The 18,090-nt window shown below is 61.3% G+C and overlaps 1 protein-coding gene and 1 long non-coding RNA gene across 5 annotated transcripts in view; both read right to left on the bottom strand.

Moving 5' to 3' along the window:
- Nucleotides 1-18,090, bottom strand: part of SMTNL2 (smoothelin like 2) — a 61,572-nt gene that overhangs the window by 8,523 nt on the left and 34,959 nt on the right. For 2 of the 4 annotated variants that reach the window (XM_067716776.1, XM_067716779.1), the window contains 4 exons: nucleotides 3,874-3,964; nucleotides 3,118-3,354; nucleotides 2,373-2,448; nucleotides 1,275-1,454 (listed from right to left, as the gene is read on the bottom strand). In XM_067716776.1, the coding sequence (XP_067572877.1) occupies nucleotides 1,275-1,454; nucleotides 2,373-2,448; nucleotides 3,118-3,354; nucleotides 3,874-3,964 (584 nt within the window). Of the gene's footprint in view, nucleotides 1-1,274; nucleotides 1,455-2,372; nucleotides 2,449-3,117; nucleotides 3,355-3,873; nucleotides 3,965-11,200; nucleotides 11,682-18,090 lie in introns of those variants that run through there. The other 2 variants (XM_067716777.1, XM_067716780.1) reach the window with 2 other exon arrangements.
- On the bottom strand, nucleotides 11,793-17,371 carry LOC137212832 (uncharacterized). Its single transcript, XR_010937643.1, has 4 exons — nucleotides 16,347-17,371; nucleotides 13,612-16,310; nucleotides 12,233-12,275; nucleotides 11,793-12,096 (listed from the first exon to the last, which is right to left on the bottom strand). It is a non-coding gene; the product is annotated as an uncharacterized lncRNA (long non-coding RNA).

The raw sequence follows: 18,090 nt of genomic DNA, 5'->3' as shown, positions 1-18,090 counted from the left end.
AGAGAGGCCAGGCCTGCTGGGGGGCTGGGGTCTCGCCCTTCCCCCTGCAGAGAGAGGCCAGGCCTGCTGGGGGGCTGGGGTCTCGCCCTTCCCCCTGCAGAGAGAGGCCAGGCCTGCTGGGGGGCTGGGGTCTCGCCCTTCCCCCTGCAGAGAGAGGGCACGCCTGCTGGGGGGCTGGGGTCTCGCCCTTCCCCCTGCAGAGAGAGGCCAGGCCTGCTGGGGGGCTGGGGTCTCGCCCTTCCCCCTGCAGAGAGAGGGCAGGCCTGCTGGGGGGCTGGGGGGCTGCCCCTCAGCTGCCATCTACTCCGAGAACGTGCCGCACCTGCTCACCCAGGTAGCAGGCAACCCTCCCAGCCCTACACCCACGTCCAGGCATGAGCCCCCCATCCCAGGGCACAGCCTCCCTTGATGGAGTCTGGCCCAACCAGATCCCTTCCAGCCTCCAGGTCCCCTGTTTACTTCCCACATGGGCAATCCTGGGGCAGAGGACCTGAGGCCACACGGCTCGTGCAGCTCTGGAGCGGCACTCCCCGCTTCCTTTCATCCCACCCCTCCTCTGAGCCTCCCTCTGGGGCCGCCCTCTTTCCTAGCCTGGAGCAACGGTTTCTTCCTCTCTGGGCCCCGAGGACACTCCTTAATGGCCAAGAACAGGTTGTCTGGGTCAGCGGGACACTTCCTGGGTGTCCCTTCTGACTCACTAGAGTCAGAGCCTTGGGAGCGGGACTGGGGGTGGTCATCATCAAATATGCCTGGGCCGCACCCCACAAGCAACAGGCATCAATACCCCCAGCGGACAGGAGCGCTGGATAAATGTGTGCAGAGGTAGGTCCCATCTGGGAGCGGGGGTGGGGCGTGATAGGGGGCTGGTCTCGCTGTGTCACCTCCAGCTACTGCTGGGCATCCCAGTGACTGCCCTCTGGCCTCTCCAGTCACGCCCTGAAACCAACTTCTCCAGTTGGGTGAGGAATGTGGGTGTGAGGGCAGCTGGGGCCCCTCCAGGACCGGGGGAAGGGGGCCTAGGCTCTCCCCAGGCCTTGCCTGGCCCCCTGCCCGCTCCTCTCCTCCCCACAGCTGGGGCCACCTATCCCTCAGCCTGCTCCGTAGCTGGCCCTGACCTTGTGTCTTGCCCAAGAGGTCACATCTTGGGGAACTGCCCCCTGGGGAACAGGACAGGGCCGGCTTTGCACGCTGTGCCTGCCTGACCCTGGTCTGGGCCCAGGCCTACTCTGGGGGCCCAGACTGGTCTGGGGGGCGGGGGGTGAGAGCATCCGTACTTGCCAGCTGTATCCTGCTCCCATTTCTCAAACAACGCCTTCCGGGCCTGCGCCCCCGAGGTGCGGGGCAGCGTCTGCGACCTCACCAGCTCCCGGCGACGCTCCCCCTGCCGATGGGCCTGGGTCGTGGCTGGCGGCTGCGGGGATGGGAGAGACTCGGGTGGCGTCACCAGAGGTGGGCTGAGGAGAGAACCACGGAGTCAGGAACACAGACCCGCCCATCACTAGCTCACCTGGGCCCCGGGCCCCCCACCCCACTGAGTGTAGAATGAGGCAGCAACCAGGCTACAGGCAGGGAGGAAGCACCACTTGCTCTAGTCACCAACCGGTTCTGCAGCTTTTCCAAACTGAGCTGCTGTCCGAGGCAGGCCTGGCCGGCAGCGGGCCCCTCTCTGAGCATCGTCACCCCTCGCAGGTGTCCGTGCCTGGGCTGAGCGGGGTGGGGGTGGGGGCATCCTCCTCGCGGGAGGTGTACGCAGAACCGGCCTCACCAGGACCAGGCCCCCTCCTCACCACCACGAAAAAGACCCCCTTTGTTTCTCCCCTGCAACAGTTTTCCAGAAAGCCACAATTCTCCTTTTATTACTGAAAGGGGGGACAAAAGCCAAGCCAGCCTCTATCCCCAGCTCCGATCACAATCCGGTGGGCCTGGGGGAGCATGGGGACAACCACAGGCCAGGAGGCAGCAGACCTGCCCCAGCCTAGAGACGTCCTCAGCCGTGGGCGGAAAGCAGGATGGGTGGAGAGGAAAGTGGGAGATCGCCCCACGCTCCATCCTCCTGTGGGGACTGAGACACCCCCTCCAATCTTTGCACAGACTTCCTTTCAAGGGTCCTAAGAGAAACCAGCCCGAGGCCCTATATATATATATATTCTCCAAACAAAACCCTCCACCTAGCCCCGCGGCCTCATGTCCTCTGCTCAAACCCCACCCATTGACGCTGCTCTCCCTTGGAACCAAGCCCAGGAGGGTGCCTCATCCTGGGTCAGCATGGGAGCTCCCTGCAGGGGCCCGGGCAGCCCGAGTTCAAGGCAAAGTCCAGACGCTGCCTGGGGAGGGCTGACCTCCCCCCACCGGGGACTGGGGCCCCGACTCACCTGCCGTTGTTCCTGCTGGCCGTCACTGCCCCGTAGCCAGAGCTGGATAAAGACCGTGGGAGAGAAGAATTCTTCTCTTCGGGACAAAGCAAGGGAGAGAAGTAACAAACCCTGGCCTCTCAGAGGGTCACCACTGCCAGCCTCCCTTCCTCTGACCTGGCCCTGTGCCATTTACCCAGCGTCACTCAGGGCAGGGGCAGGACCCCTGGGCTAAGCTGGGCCTGCCTCGGCCAACAGTTGAGGAGAAAGGATGCTGGGAACATACAGCAATGACATAAAAGAGGCCTTTTAAAGTGTCCCCCGCCCCCAGCCCCGCTTTTGAGAGCACAGAGCCCAGGGCCTCTTGTGCTACGTATCCAGCAAACACTTTGTTCCCGAGCCCTCATTCTGGAAACCCACACAGCCCAACCCCAGGACACACCACTGAGGCCTGACCCCAGGCCCAAGACAGGCCCCGGGGACCACGCCAAAGTGTGCAGGGTAAGAGGCCACCTTCTAACCACAGCCTCGACCTGCAGTAAAAGCCACAGTCGCCTCCCGTGGGGGACGAGGCCACTTTACAGCATCTCTGGGGGGAGGAGCCGGGAAAGATGAGCCCCATTTGATGGAGCAGATGAGCTAGGGAAGGGGGTCGCAGTGACAGCAGAGGGGGGCTGGGGCTTGCCCAGGTTTCCTGAGTCTCTTGCCAACTGCCCCCAGCCCCTGCCCTCCCTCCCAGTTTGAGGCCATGCCCTCCTGCTCCTACCAGTGGGACTGGGAGTCCAGGGTGTGGTGGCCTCGCTGGGGCTGAGGCCCCCCAGGACGGCGGCAGACGTGGGCGAGAGAGCTGCGGCTGACGTCTCCCCAGAGAACCTCTCGGAGACTCGCGTGATAGCCGTGACTGGCTGGTGAGGCAGCCGCAAGGAGAGGCTCGCAGGGCGAGGCTTGGGGGGTTCTGGTGCCGGGACAGTTTGGGTGGTCTCAGGGGGTCCATCACCTGGACCTGGAACATGGGACCAGCAGGGTTGGGGGTGTCAGTCGTGGCATCCACAGGGGCCTCAGACCCTCCCAGGAGGACTCCAGTCTCTGTGAACCTTCCTCCCACCTCCTCCAGGAAGGCCTCCCTGACCACTCCAGCCTCCCTGACCTCCCCCTGCTGCGGACGTCTCGCTGCTCCAACCAGAGCTGGTGTCTGCTCCAACTTTCCCTCATAAACAGTTCAATAAATAGTCGCCTATCAGTCCACTTTCTACCCTGTTCAGTGCTTGGATAATTCCTCAGCCCCTGCTTGCATTCCTCCAGAAACAGGGAAGCTCACCACCTTCTGAGATCTCTCATTTTCTTCTGTGTTTACACAGTTCTACTTCACACTGAATGAGGCTGCTCTCCTGGCAGCCTCCCCACCTGCTGGGGTTTAGGCTCAAGTCCTCCATCCCTGACAAGGGGTGGCCTGGCCCAGAGGCATGGCCAAGGCCCTGACCCCAAAGCTACCCAGCCCGCTCTCCTCTGCCGTCAGCCCTACCTGCCCCAGGCTGGTGCCCGTTCTCGACGATGCACGAGTCTGAGGTCCTTCTCATCTCCGACTCTCCGGCCTCGTCATGGTGATCCATGCTCTACAGAGAGACAAACACCACCGAGGCCTAGTCAGCCGGGGCCAGCTGCCCGCACCCCCTGTGACACCCCTGGTTCTGACAGGGCAAACAACAGTCAATTTTGAGAGAGACAGCCCCAGGAAGGTACAGTGATGGGCCAAGGTCACACAGGACTCAGTCTCACAAGTTGAGCCCCCAGGATCCTGGAGGCAAACACCTCCACGGGGCTCATCCCAGACCCCCAAAATGCTAGGGACAAATGTCAAGACTGGGAGTTCTGAAAGCGTGTGCAAGGCGCCCTACCCCTTCCCCCAGGCTGGACCAGATGCCTGGGGTCCGGAGAGCCTGGCCCTTGCTCGTCCCGGGGGCTGCCTGTGTGGGAGCAGCCCAAACCCAGCGACATAAGGTCCTTCCGGGCCAACAATGGGCCCAGGAGCCCTCACGCTGCAGGGTCACAAGATTTGCCTGGATGTCCAGAGCACAGAGGCCTGATTGGCTCCATGGGGCCCCTCCATCTCCTCTGGGCTACAGCAGTGGGGGGTGTCATGCAGAGAGAGAGCCAAGACCAAGAGCCAGCAGGCAACCTGGCATCCTGGCTGTGCCGCCAGCCACCAGGTGACCCAGGTCAGGTCGTGCCCCCTCTGGGTCGGTTTCCCTGTTGGAGATGAGGGAGTAGGTTATGCAAAGCCTTGCCAAGCGTCAGGTCCTTTTTCTGGGCATGCCACTTAGACCAACTTGCTTCTGTCCCCCCAGGAAGATGCCACCACACCCATTTTACAGATGGGACCTGAGGGCTGAGAGAGGGATGTGTGCAGTCCAGGTTACACAGTGAGAAACAGCTGAGATGTGTGGCCAGGAGGGATGTTGTCCTCAACCTTGGCTCTGCCCTGGTCACAGTGAGGAAGGCTGGAGGGCTCAGAGCATCTGTGAGGCTGGTAGGGTCTGCCCTGCAAGAGGAGAACACAGGCAGACCCCGATCCGGGGCTCTACTAAGAGCCCACGATGAGTGGCTTGAGAGGTGGCCGTACCTCTCCTTAGACAACTCCAGACTACCTAGCCCCCTTGTCTACCAGGTTCCCAGAATGACAAAGGCCCATCCTTGGCCCCCGACGGCTCAGCTATCACTGCAACCAGTGCAAGAGGTGTCCACCCCGCCATGGGGGGGATCAGTCTGGTGGGGGAGCCAGGGCTGTGAGCAGATGATATCAAGCCAGCATGAGGGTGTGTGCCTAAGACAGACTTCATCCAGCCCCGTGGGCCAGGAAGGGCCTCCCAGAGGCAGGGGTAGCTGAGAGCCAGTCTAGAGTAAGCTAGGTGGGACCAGGAGTGGAAGCGACCAGTATCTGCCAAAGCAGATAGACAACAAGGCACAAAGCATTCTGATCTGGTGGCTGGAGAAGCACCATGCAGCCCAAGGTGCCAGCCTGGAGAACGTGGACTTGACTCCTTGGACAAGAAGGAACTGAAGGTTGTCAGCTGTGTTTTAGGACCATCCTTCAGAAGCCAGTGACATAGTGCCATGGAAGGGGTCGACCAGATGGCCAGTCACCTCACTAGTCCCACATGGGGACCTGGGGAGGAGAGATGGGGCAGTGAAAAAGGACTCAAAGGCTTGGGGAGAGTAAGTGGATATGGAGGGATGGGGGAGTCACACCTCTTTCAAGCCTGGGCTTTGGGCCCAGCTGACTTGACTATGGCGGTGGGGGGGGATCGGTGGGAAAATAAGAACTTCAGTTTGGGACATGGTGAGTGTAAGGTGTCCTTGGGGCATCAGGGGGTTGAGGTCAGGAGGCAGCTGGATATTTGAGTCTGAAGTTTAAGAGGAAGGATGGACAAATGATGGAGAAACAGGCGTCTCACATCTGGAGCACAGCAGAGGAAGAGCAGGCTCGGGGCCGATGGGGCCTGCGATGGGCACCACACCTGGGGGCAGAAGAGGTACCTGCAGAAGAGAATAAGAAGCAGCGGCCAGAGGGGGGAGGAAGAAAACCAGAAGAACGTGGAGAAAGGCAGGTGGAAGTGTGTCGAGAAGGCTGGCGTGTCAGTGGCTCCAAAGGTAGCCTCAGGTCAAGAAAAAGAAGGTCAAGACGAGATCTAAAAAGGTCCTTTGGGTTTAGCAAAAAAAAGAGGTTCTTGGTGACAGTTCAGGAGCTGAATCAGAGGTGGGGGTGGGTGCAGGAGACAGCCTCAGGGAGAGATGGAGACACGGAACCTGCAGCCATGAGGGGCGGGGGGAGGGGCTCTGGACGAGGTAGAACAATGTTTATAGGCTGCGAGAAAGGCTCCAGCCGGGTGATGGGACCCTCTGTGCAGTGGGGACCCTGGGGAAGTGGGAGAGGACAGGACTCGAGCCTGGGGCGAGCCTGGGCTTGGAGGGGAGGTGACTCCTCCAACTTCCAATTCAGGAGGATGGAGCGGGACAGGTCGGCCCCACTCGTGGGAACACTGGAGAAGAGGGGGCAACTCCTGACACCTCAGAGTGGAGAGGGCACCCCTAGAGCCTAACCTGAAGCCAGCTCGGCAGAGGGAGGAGAAACAGCCAGTCCATCCTGAACCCAGCCCCCACCCGTCACCAGGGCGCTCAGCTCTGGGGGCTTCACGTCCTGCCCGCCCACTCTACTCTGGTCCAACAGGTTCCGCAGGTCTAGGCAGAGGTCTGGAGGGCCCGGCCACTGGTGAAACCATTTTCCCAGGAATGTGGGTCTCTCTGGGCAGCCCCCCCCCCGCCGCAGACGCCTAGCCCCCGCACATTGCAGGCCCCGTACCCACCCCATGATGCCCCAGGGGGACCAGACGCCACAATCAGGCAGGAAGAAGGTCCTGGACCAGCTGGATTCCTGCCAAGGGGTCTCCAGCAAAGCAGGAGGGAAAGGGGATGGGACTGACTCACGCCGGCAGGCCGGACTCCCCTCACTACGCCATCCCCGAGACTGGGACCCACTGCTCGTTCAACCCATCCAGAGATCCCCCTCCAGCCCCTCATAGGAGCCTGGTGGGTGGGGGTCATCCCTAACCTCACCCCGTGACCAAAGGCAGCGGCAGAGTCAAGGTTTGGGTCTCCTACCCCAACCCAGGGCTCTATCCACAAAGTGCTCATGCTTTCCAGGAGCACGAAAGACAACTCAAGACAAATTTGTGAGGCCGGGCCCTGGAGGGGGAGGGGAGGGGGAGAGCGGGGTAAGTGCTCCAGCAGGATCTGAGTCCCTGAGCCCACCCACAGGGCCCCCAGCATGCATGCTCCCCCAGTGGTCTTCCTTTGGTGGGGGCAGCCTGATTCAGCCACAGGGAAGGGAAGGGGGTGGGTTCTGTGTGCTGGGGTCAGAGTAGAAGTCACTGGAGAGCCCTGGGGATGAGACGGGTCCTGGGGAGCTGGCTCTCGCACTCCCAAGATCTGGGCTTTGTTTGAAGAAGGGGGAGGCTGCCTGTGAGGAAGCCCAGGCCTGGGAATGTTCGGGGGAGAGGCGGGGGGTGCTGAGTCTTATTTCAGGGACCCTCTCCCTGGGGAAGTGTTTAAACACTGTTATGAGGCCAGGAATAATAGTTCAGGCACTCTTGGGGCTGCCTGACCCCACGTGGGCTCATGCGCCTGGGCAGGGGAGCACGTCTGCGTGCCTAGCACAGCCCACAAGCCGCCAGAACCCCCATCCTGAGCCCCTAACACGGCTGCTCCGTCCTCCTCTCTCACACCACAGTTTTAAAGACTCAATTCAAACTTCTACCCAAAGCATTTAACTCTCTTATCACACAGTGTGTCTGGGAAAGGAAGGCAGATAAGGCAAGTCTGGTTTCTTTCATGCTGGACCTCGATGCTGCTCCTGGCTGTCTCACGTGGGGACCCGGTGGCTCCAGCTCAGCTGAGGACATTTCCAGGGACCAACCCTGGCACAGCCTCCTGGGCCAGGCCTGGCCTCAGGCTACCCTCCACTAGCCGGACCACAGCCGTGGCTCCGTGGACACTCTTACGAACCGATCGGGTTGATGTCACTGTTATAACTACGCAGCCCACTCGGCACAGGGGCCAAACAGGGATGGGCCAGTCCCCCTTGGATGCAAGGAGACTGAGGTCCAGCTGGGAGATGTCCCTAAGGCCTCACAGCAAAAGTGCCCAAAGCAGCTCCTATTTGCTGCAGGGTCTCAGGCTTCCTACAGGAAGTCCTCCTGATTATTCCCACCCTACTGCCCTGCCCTCTCCCTCCTCCCAGAGCCTCCCTGGCTACTCACTACCTAGCAAGGTCAAGGTTTGTGCACTCAGAATTGGATTACTAGATCAACCCTGCATTGAGTTCAGGGCATAAGTATATGCTGAATATGACCCACCTCCCACCCCTGCAGTCCCTGGTTTGAAACCACAGGAAGCAAAAGGGTCTCAACCAAGGGTCTCTACATTTCATTGTCTGTTACAGAGGGGCAGTGGAACACCGGCCTCCGCACTGCCTGACGACTGCCACCACTGGCTCTCGTGCGCGGATGAGACCCTCCTACCCAGACCACCCTGCACCCCTCCGACCCCCGGCAACACACACGTGGGAATATGGGAGTAGGAGAGGCCAGACAGCCCTGGTGCCCAGCTGACACTTTCCAGTCTCACCCTGGAGCCCCGATTCCTTGTTCACGACCAAGTGTCCGCTCACAAGCTGCCAGTAACAGCCCATGAACAAGCACGTGTGGATGACTCTGCACAGCACCCTCCCTGCCAGAAACTGGCTCGGAGCCCGGGTGGGCGAGAGAGAGGTGGGCTGCAAGAGAAGTGGGGAGCAGCGCCTCTGGTAGGGCAGGGAGAAGCTGCCTCGGGCCCAGGGAGCCTCTGATCCCACTGGAGGCCTCGACCATCCTCTACCCGCAGCGCTCAACTCTGCTGGCTGTTCCACCTCCCTTCGCTTTTTTTTTTTTTTTTTTTTTTGCGGTACGCGGGCCTCTCACTGTTGTGGCCTCTCCCGTTGCAAGAGAACAGGTTCCGGACGCGCAGGCTCAGCAGCCATGGCTCACGGGCCCAGCCGCTCCGCGGCATGTGGGATCCTCCCGGACCGGGGCACGAACCCGTGTCCCCTGCATCAGCAGGCAGACTCTCAACCACTGCGCCACCAGGGAAGCCCCTTTCAGGCTTTTTTGAAGTCCAGAACCTACTCCTCAACTGTGTCTCCATCCTCATCCCTCAACGAGGGGCAGCATCCCTGCTGACCCCCAACCTCTTCTTCCAGAAGGACTTCCCTCTCTCCATGTCTAAGAATGGGCTTTCCAGGGCCTCCCAGCCCCCTGGCAGCTCCCTGGACTCTGCCCAGGGCTCTGGCCTCACCCTCTCCTTCTGCATGGCTGCCCTGAAGACCTCACCCATTCTAGGGCTTCAACCACCAGTTCTGCCCCGATGTCCCCCTGACCTCCGGCCTCGACCGGATCTGTGACTCCGCCTGCTCTGGGACACCTTCGCCTGGATGTCCCACAGCCTCACACCCTCAGCACAACCCAAATGGAACCCAGCATCTCCACCAGATGTGTGACTCAGGAGTCCCCCAGCAGGGCTCCCCAAGCTCTGGCTGTCCTCTCCTTGGCCCACCACATTTAAGTTATCCTGTCTCCAGCCACCCTCCAACCTGCCATCCATCCATGAGGGACCTTGCTGGATACAAGGAGGACCCTGTCCCTCCCCTGCCCGGTGCCCCGCGCCCACCAGCTCCATGGCCAAGAGGACTAGCCCGCCCCACGTGACTAATTCCCCACTGAGAAAACTTAGATGACTGGAGAGATTCCTCTCACATATTTGCGTGAATTCATGTACCTATTTACATGACTCTGAAAGCATTTTTCGAAAACTTGGACAGCTGCTTCCACGAGCAGACAAGTAGCAAATGTGTGTTAAAATAAAATCTCAGAAGCAGCCGATGACAGTTTATTAGGTACGTGTGAGCTCACAGTGGTGATCTTATACCATGGCCAAACAGTGGTCATGCTTATAGGACAGAATTAAGTGTATCCATTTCTAGCCACTTCACACGGAGCACCGGGACACCCAGGAGCTCTGCCACCAGCATGTTTAAGAACCTCTCACCCCAGCCCCCCAAGGCAGAGCCCAACTCCCCGGCCCAGCATCCAGGGGCCTCCACAACTCCTCCCTCTGCTCTCATACCCACCAGGCTCCTCTCCAGCCGGTGAGTCCTTCCAGCCTCTCTGAGGCGGCAGGCACAGCCCCACACACCGCCCCCTGCACGAGCAGCAGCAGGTCCTTGGCCTCCAGCACAAAACCAGCCTGAGACACCCACCGGGACGGGACAATCGTGTTTGGAGCAGAACATCTGCTCTGGCTGCCCGCGATGTCGGTACTGCTCAGTCTGGGGCCATCGCCCACCCTGGCTGGGACCTCCAGGGGCAGGGGCTAATCTGATCCCCCTCCTCCTGGCCCCTGGAGGTGCAGCCCAACCCACACAAGAGATCTGAAGGTGTGATGGATTGAACCAAGGAGGGACTGCAGGTGCACACTACCCAGACCCTGGCACCCCAGCCCCGGAGCACACGCCTGGCAGGGTGGGAAATCCCACCTAAGGGCCACTGCACACACCACGGGAACCTTCTTACCCGCCGCTCCAGGAGGCCCCAGGCTCAGGGGAGAGACCTCCGCCCCACACGCACGCCGTGTGGGCCTCTGGCCGGTCATTGACCCCGGAAATCTAGACTGCTCACGACTGGTTCCCCCTGGCCCCCACCGCCACCCCGTCTCTCCCTTCAAGGTAAGGATTTACCCCCTGCGAGTTCCCAAACGCCGCTGCCCCGGCTGCGCCCCAGCAGACGGCGTCCTCCTGCCCCCAACACACACCCGGGCTTGAGTTCTCAATCTGGGTTAATCAATAACCTGAACCGTCAGGCCTCAGTGAAGCGGCATCGCAGGGGGCGCGTCAATGGAGGTGTGGGAGTGGGGGGTGGGGTGGGTTGCTGACCACCCCAACACGCCGGCCGGGCCCCGGGCGGTGTTAAACAGCGCCCAAGCCCTTAGTGCCACGGGACAGCAGAGAGAGAGGGACAGAACTCGGGGCGAACAGGGCCCGGCTGCAAAGAAGGGAGGGGGCCCAAGACAGGTGCAGCGGGTAGACTAAGCCAGTGCTTCGCAGGATGGTGGCCGGACCCCTACGACGGAGTCGCAGCGGCGGGTGGCAGGGCAGCGCCCAGTCCCGCAGGCGCACGCACTCGGGACCTATAGGCGCGGCGGGGGTCGCGGAGCCCTCCTCCCCTGGCGCACGCGCACAGGCGCCGGCGCTCCCCGAGGCTCACCTGGCCTCGGCCGGACAGCGAGAAGGTGGCGTGGCTGGCAAAGCGCGCGGTGCCCAGACGGGGCGCGCGGTCCGGGACGCCAGGCGCGGGCGGAGGGCTGGGCGTGCCGGGCGCGGGGGCCAGCCCGGTCGTCAAGCCCAGCGCCTCCACCTGGCGCGTCAAGCGCTCGAGCTGCGCCTGCAGCCGCTGGTTGTCGCGCTGCAGCTCGGTCACCGTGCGCGCCAGCGGTCCGGCCAGGTGCAGCGCCTCGGCCACGCGCTGCTCCACGCCGCGCTGCAGCCCCTGCATGTCCTCGTGCAGCGCGCGCACCGCGCCCTCCAGCGCCGCCTCGTAGCGGCCCAGCGCCTCGCGCACCGTGCGCGCCTCCTCGGCGTCGGGGGCCGGCTCCATGGCGGGGCAGAGCGCTTACGTGTGAGGGAGATCGGGCCTAGCCGGGCGAGCAGTCGACCTCCGCAGCTCCGGGCAGCAACTGGACGCCCGCAGCCGGGTTCGCCCGAGGGTTGGTGGGAGGGGCGGGCAGGGGGCGGGGCGGGCCCCCGCGAGCCGGGGGACTGGGCGCCGCGCGGGGGCGGGGCCGCGGGGGCGGGGCCAGGCGGCTCGGGGTGACAGCCCCTGTCCAGTCGACCCGAGGGATGCAGTGAAGTGGGGGAGGAGGGGTTCCCCGGTGGCGCCGGAGGAGAAGAGCTCACTCCGCCTCTCCTCTTCCGCGGTGCGGAGCTGCACAGGGAGTGCGGAGGCCGAGCCCCCCTTGACCCTGGAGGAGCGGCGTGCGGCCTGGGGGAGGGGCTGCGGGCCACCTGAAGAAGGCCTCGATCCCCAAGTGGACTTGACCTCGGAGACCGCGGACGTGGGTTATGCGTTCCATCGGGGCTCTCACTCGCAGGGCCCAGGTCCTACTGGGGGTAGGGACCCCCTCACTGCTCAGGGAGACCTGAGAGCCACAGCAGTAATTCCCAGAACCCCGACCCTCACCCTGTGCCCGTCACTGCCCACTCTGCGCCGTGCACACGGCCCTCACAAACACATACTCACCTGTGGGATCTTTGCCTGGAATTTCTTGCACCTGTTATAAGACCTAAGGGAGGAGACAGGTGGTGAGGTCCCTCCCTGACTCTGCAATTATGTGCTCTCCCCTCCCAGACCCACTCTGTGTAGCAAGATCTCTGCATCCTTATTGCTGGTGGTCATAGGGGCTCAGGGCTCACTGAGGGGCCCCTGCTAGGGGATCCATGAGTGACAGAGGTTAGAGACAGAGGAGAGAGCATGCTTAGGGCCCAATCTCCAAATCCTAGGATCGGCGACCTTGGAATTAATCACCCCCTCCCTCCATCAGAGCCTTGGTCCCTGGCCTCTATCCACAGGCCGGGGCTCCCACCTCGACTCCCTCTCAACACTCCTTTCATGCCTGAACCCAGATATTCCTCCCTTCCATACCCCCCATCCCCCAACCATCCCAAGAAAGGGAGGAGTGAAAACAGCTGTTGCTTCAGAATGATAGGATGATGGGCAAAGATGCTGTACGTTCCCAAATATATTGTAAAATTGATTTAAAATAAAAATGGGAACATCCCATCCTTCTTTGTGCAAAACAAATCTTTCCTGATTAGCCTTCTCCTTCCCAGGCATGGCCCACCTGGAGGAGGCCCGGTGGCTGGCAGGCACAGCCAGATGACTGGGGAACGAGAGGTCCGAAAGGCTTGTTCCCATCACACTAGGCTTCCAAAGATGTTTGCAGCCACAGACCTCCTGGACTGGCCTGCTCTGCCCCAAAGGAACTGGATCAGCCTAACAGATGCTGAACGCTGGTTCCCCCTTTCCCCCCTCCACCGTGGGGACAGGAAGGAACGCTGGGTTACCTAATCCAAGGAGCCTTCCAGCAATTATTTCATGAGAAAGTCAAGTGCCAAAAGGCGTTCATGTTGTGTGTGTGTGTGTGTGTGTGTGTGTGTGTGTTCCAAGTAGCTGTGTGGACAGGGTGAGCCAGATTGCTCCCTGCATTCTTTCTGGGGGTAGAATCTTTGATAGAGACTAGGAGAGAGGCTGCTGCTGCAGCTTCTGCCCCGAGTAACACTCAGAGCCCCTCCAGGTCTGAGCCCGGGAGCCTGGAGTTCAGAGACCCAGCTCTCAGGCAGAAAAGCCCAGCCTCTTCTTTTGCAGGACCTGAGGAAGGACCAGGTGGGGAAGTCTGGGAGGGGCTGGACAGCTTGGTCCCTGGCCCTACAGTGGATGTGCATCTGGGCCTGTGCCTGGACCGGCAGCATAGGTGAGGGTGGTGGTGGTGGGGGGCAGGGGTCCAGCCTTCTCTCCCAGCCTCCAGGAGAAGGAAGGCTGGCCAGGTCTCTAGAGTGGGACCCCTAATGGGTGATAGAATCTAGAGCCTGGCTGCCCAGGATCCATCCACACTCTCCCACCTCAGCTGGGTTATCTCCTGATCCACTGTGACAACATCTGGGTAGGGCTGCTCGGGGGCTGGGCAGGGCTCCATCTGCGGCTGCAGTAGGAACTCTGTCAAGGGCAGAGATGGGGCTCACGGTGGGTTCTGGGCAGACAGTACAAGAAGCAAACCATCTCCCTTGGCCCCTCTCCTGATGGGGCTCACGGTGGGTTCTGGGCAGACAGTACAAGAAGCAAACCATCTCCCTTGGCCCCTCTCCCTCGGCAGTAAGACCACTGAGTCAGTAACTGGAGATGAGCCTAGGAGAGGAGAGATGAACCAGGAGTGGGAGGAAGAGGGGCAGGGGGTCAGGGAGAGGAGAAGGGAGGGAGGAGGCGCCGATTCTGGGGCGGGGAGGGGGGCACTGAAGACCAGCGCCACCCAAGGGCTGGCTCCCTGCCAGTTCAGCTCAGAGGGTGATGCTCATCCCAGGCCCCAGGGGCTCCTCTCTGCTGCCCCCTCAAGGCCCCTCCTCTCACCCTCCCCCGGCTCAGCTCCTGCCCAGTACCAGACCGGGGCGGCGGGGGGGAGGTAAGGGCTGATGGACCCAGCTGACCTCCCTCCACATTCACCAGCCCTGATGTCAGCAGGCTAGCAAGGACGACCTCCTGCCAAGTCCTGGGGTCTCTGGCACCTGCCCTTCCAGCTCCCCCTCCCCTGGTTCTGACCCGTCCACTGTCTGCTGGTCCCTTGATCTGCTCTGGTGCTGGGCTGGGGGCAAGATTCGGGACGAGCCTTCCTGTGTCCCCTGCCACTCACCTCCTGAAATCAAATCCCAGGCAAGCCTAAACCATGAAGCCAGGGACCTAAGTGGGGAAACTGAGGCCCCAGGAGGGCCAGGGACAGGCCCCAGGTCACACAGCAAGGGATGCAAAGACAGGACTGGAACCCAGGGCCCTGGCTCTACTCCCAGCACCCCTTGGAGGCAACAGTCCAATCCAGCCAAGTCTGGGCAGTGCCTCCTGTTCCCAGGTTGCCCAGAGGCTCCAATCCCCTGGAATGGCTCCTCGGAGCTCTCCAGAACCACCCTGATGGCCCTCTGGCAGGAGCCCCTGAGGACCATCCCTCCTGCCTCCCCTCCTGCCTCCTCCGCTTCTCCTCCCCGGTGACCTTCCTGAGTGACTGTGCTTTCATTCATCCCTTAACTGTGGTCCCCGGGGCTCTGAGCTGGGCCTGTCCCCCTTTCAGCCGCAGACCCTTTCTGGGTGGTGTCACCCCCACACACACACCCATACTGATGACTTCCCCTCCTCCACCTCCAGTCCAGCCCCTCTCCATATACCCACCCGCCTCCAGCCCTCAGCCCTGAAGGTCCCATCCGCTCCCCAGACTCCTGACGTTCTGAGAACACACATAGGGCTTACGGGGAGGGGAAAGGACTTAAGAAGTGGGCTGGTGCAGTCCTCTGCCGCCCTGGGCCCACCTACCTGGGACCGCTCCTCACCCTCTGCACCCTGGTCCCCGTGCATGGGTGAGGTACGTACATACGCTTGCGTGCACGTGTCGGAGCGCATCCTCAGGGAGCAGGGTCTGTCTCTGCTGTGCATCCATTCCCACAACTGGGGAGGCAACTGGCTTTAGAAAGTACTCCATAAACACTGTGTGATTGAATGCCTGGGAAAGGGGACTCATTGGAGAGCCAGTGGAACCAACAGGACTAGTGGATGGATGGACTCAGTAAGATGGGTCACAGAGAGGAGGCATTAGAGGGGGCTCACAGGTACTACACAGGGCCTGTCTCCAAGGTCACATCAGCCTTTGCACTGAGTCAAAGGCAGCTGCCGACCTCACTGGTCATCTCACCCCTCCAAGCCCCTCTGCCAGGAAGGGCTCAGGTTGCAAAGTCATGGGGCAGGCCAGACCCATTGTCTGTCAGACCCTGACTGGCCCTGCCATGGCCTCCATGTAGCCCTCAGCCTGCTGGGACGGGCTAATGGGCCTGGCAGTCTGGCTTTGTAACTGGGAAGGTGTGTGAAGGCAGCCGCACCACACTCCTCAGGGTCCCCAGCTGCAGGCACCCACAGGGAGTAGGCTAACAGGGACCCAACGGAGAAATACACTCCAGGACTGGACCCCTCCCTCCTGGCAAGCATACCATCCCCGGCTCCTCCTCCCAAATCCTGAAATCCAGCCTCTGCCCTGGAAACCATTGCCTTGTTATGAGACCCATAGGGGTGTGGACACAGGGCTTGCGTTTATCTTTTCCTGACGGGTTGCTGGGTTCAGGAGCCAAGGGGAGTGCTAAGCAGGGAAGCAGGAGCGTGGTACAGGCTGTGCAGGAGCCCAGGGTGGGCCAGTCTTGGGGGCCCCGGGCCTCATCTCCAGCCAGGACCCAGGAGAGGGGCACAGAGGCTCTGCCCCCTGCCCCGCAGCTCTGCCTGCCTGAATCGGAGCCACTGGGGCCGATCCTGGAAACTGAGGTCCCTGGGAGGGAGGACAGAAGAGACCTCTGCCCTCTGGGTCACTCCAACTCCCCGCTACCGAACCCTCCTTTAAACTCCATCCCAGGGACACGCTGCTGGACACACGTGCAAATTTGTAATGTTCCTCTTTCTCCCGTGTATCTGAGGATGCATCTGTGCACGTATCAGGCTTGCGTGTACAACACCTGTGTGGGTGTGTTGGTGTAGAGGGAAGATGTGGAAGGCACAGAGTCTACAGTACCTGCACACTCACCTGCACGCTCACCTGCACACTCACCTGCACACTCACCTGCACGTGTATGTGGTGTGGGCACATTTTCCAGCACCCGTGGTGCTAGGAGGGATTTTTATGCATTTGCTACTAAGTGGTGAATGTGTTTCTAGACACACATGTATGCATGCTTGCGGTACATGTGTCAACACAGGATGCGCACATGCCTGTATGTGTAGGTCGAGTGTCTACCTATGCTCACGTATATCAGATGTTTGTGTGTATATCGTGTGAGTTTGATCACACGTGTCACGTGCCCTATTTCTCGCTGCTTCTTTAACCAGACCTGGAAGTCTGTCTCTAGAAGGTATGGATCCTGGGTGCTCTGCAGAGACTTGCATAGAAGATTCTAAGGGTGGTCTTGATGGGGGAAGGGGGTAAAAGGGTGGAGCTTCCCGCCCTCCCGGACCAACACGGTGCCCTCTTGGTCCCAGCGGAGGAGCATCTCCCACGGGTCTCTGTTGAAAGCCAGGCTACACAGAGAGAAAAGAAAAAACAGCACACAAGCCTGGGTGGAGACGCCTGCCTCTTCCGGCAAAGGCAGGGGCTGCAGAGAGTGTGGGGTGGAGACAGCTGCTTCCAGCCCAGATAAGGCTGTGGGCTCACATTTTCCATTTCCAGGAGCCTCCCCCTCAGGGCCCGGAAAGGTCTCCGCTGACTCACCCCAGCTCCCTGCCCCCACCCTGGGATCTGCAGCGCCAAGAGGGGAAAACGAGGTGCTGGAAGAGCCGGCACCTCACCATAGCTTGTCCTGTGCCACCGGGGACTGGGGAAGTGGTCCCTGGGGCAGGACAGGCCCAGCCTGGGGCCCCTCACAGCTAATATCCTGCCCCTTGTGCCTCTGAAAAGCCACCCAGGAAGGAGGAGGGGTCTCTCCTGACCTCTTAGAACAACAGTCCCTGCCTGTGCGCGCTCTGTGCTCTGCCAGCCTGGCTGCCCCGGCCCAGAGGACCGTGAGACCCAGAGGGGCGAGCCGTCTTTGTCAGGGACAGAACGGGGCCTCGCTCGAACTCTGGGCTTTTTCTCCCTTCTCCCCGCGCCTCCGCGCCTGCCCACCCAAAGCCTGCCCCCTCCAGCCCTGCCTGGCCTGCTCCCCTCCCCCTCCCCCTGCCCGGGCTATTTATAGGGCCTGGCTCAGGGGCCTCCAGGAGAAGGGGAGCCAGAGCTCCAGGGCTAGAGCTCACTGGGCCTTCCCCAGGCTGGGCAGGGTCCGCTTTCAGCCCAGCAAAAGGCCATGTCACTCAGAGTGAGCAGGGGGGCTGGGGAGGCCAGGCCACGGCAGGAGGCTGGGCTAGGACCCGGGCCAGGGCCCCTCTGGAGTCCTTTGCAGTCCACAGACAAGCTGGGCTTCCTCAGAAGTGTCCTGGAGACTCCTTGGGGCTGGGGCGGATAAGGGAGGTGTACAAGGGCACGAGCCATCCTTGGGAAGGCCTGGAGTGCGGAGGCCAACACGAGGGCCCACCAGGCTGTCGCCTCCCTTGGAAGCCCCCAGAGTCTCTTTCCTCTAACAAAACGGTCCCTCTGGCCCATGGATCTGCTCCGCCAACAAATGAATGGCTTAGGGTGCCATTCAAGGCCCTTCCAGCAAAATGCACAAACTCTCACATTTCTGCCATTGTGGCTGCACTGGTCCCGCTGTCTGAAGCATCCTTTCCACTTGTCATCCTGTCTGACAACCTCCCCACTCCTTCTTTAGACCTTCAGAGCCCAGTTAAAATGCCACCTCCTCTGGGAAGCCTGCAGCACTCCCCGTCTCTCCTCC

This window comes from Pseudorca crassidens, chromosome 19 (genome assembly GCF_039906515.1).
Source record: "Pseudorca crassidens isolate mPseCra1 chromosome 19, mPseCra1.hap1, whole genome shotgun sequence".
Taxonomy (NCBI): domain Eukaryota; kingdom Metazoa; phylum Chordata; class Mammalia; order Artiodactyla; family Delphinidae; genus Pseudorca; species Pseudorca crassidens.
Note: the sequence above shows the minus strand (reverse complement) of the source record. Positions and strands in the feature narration are given on the sequence as shown.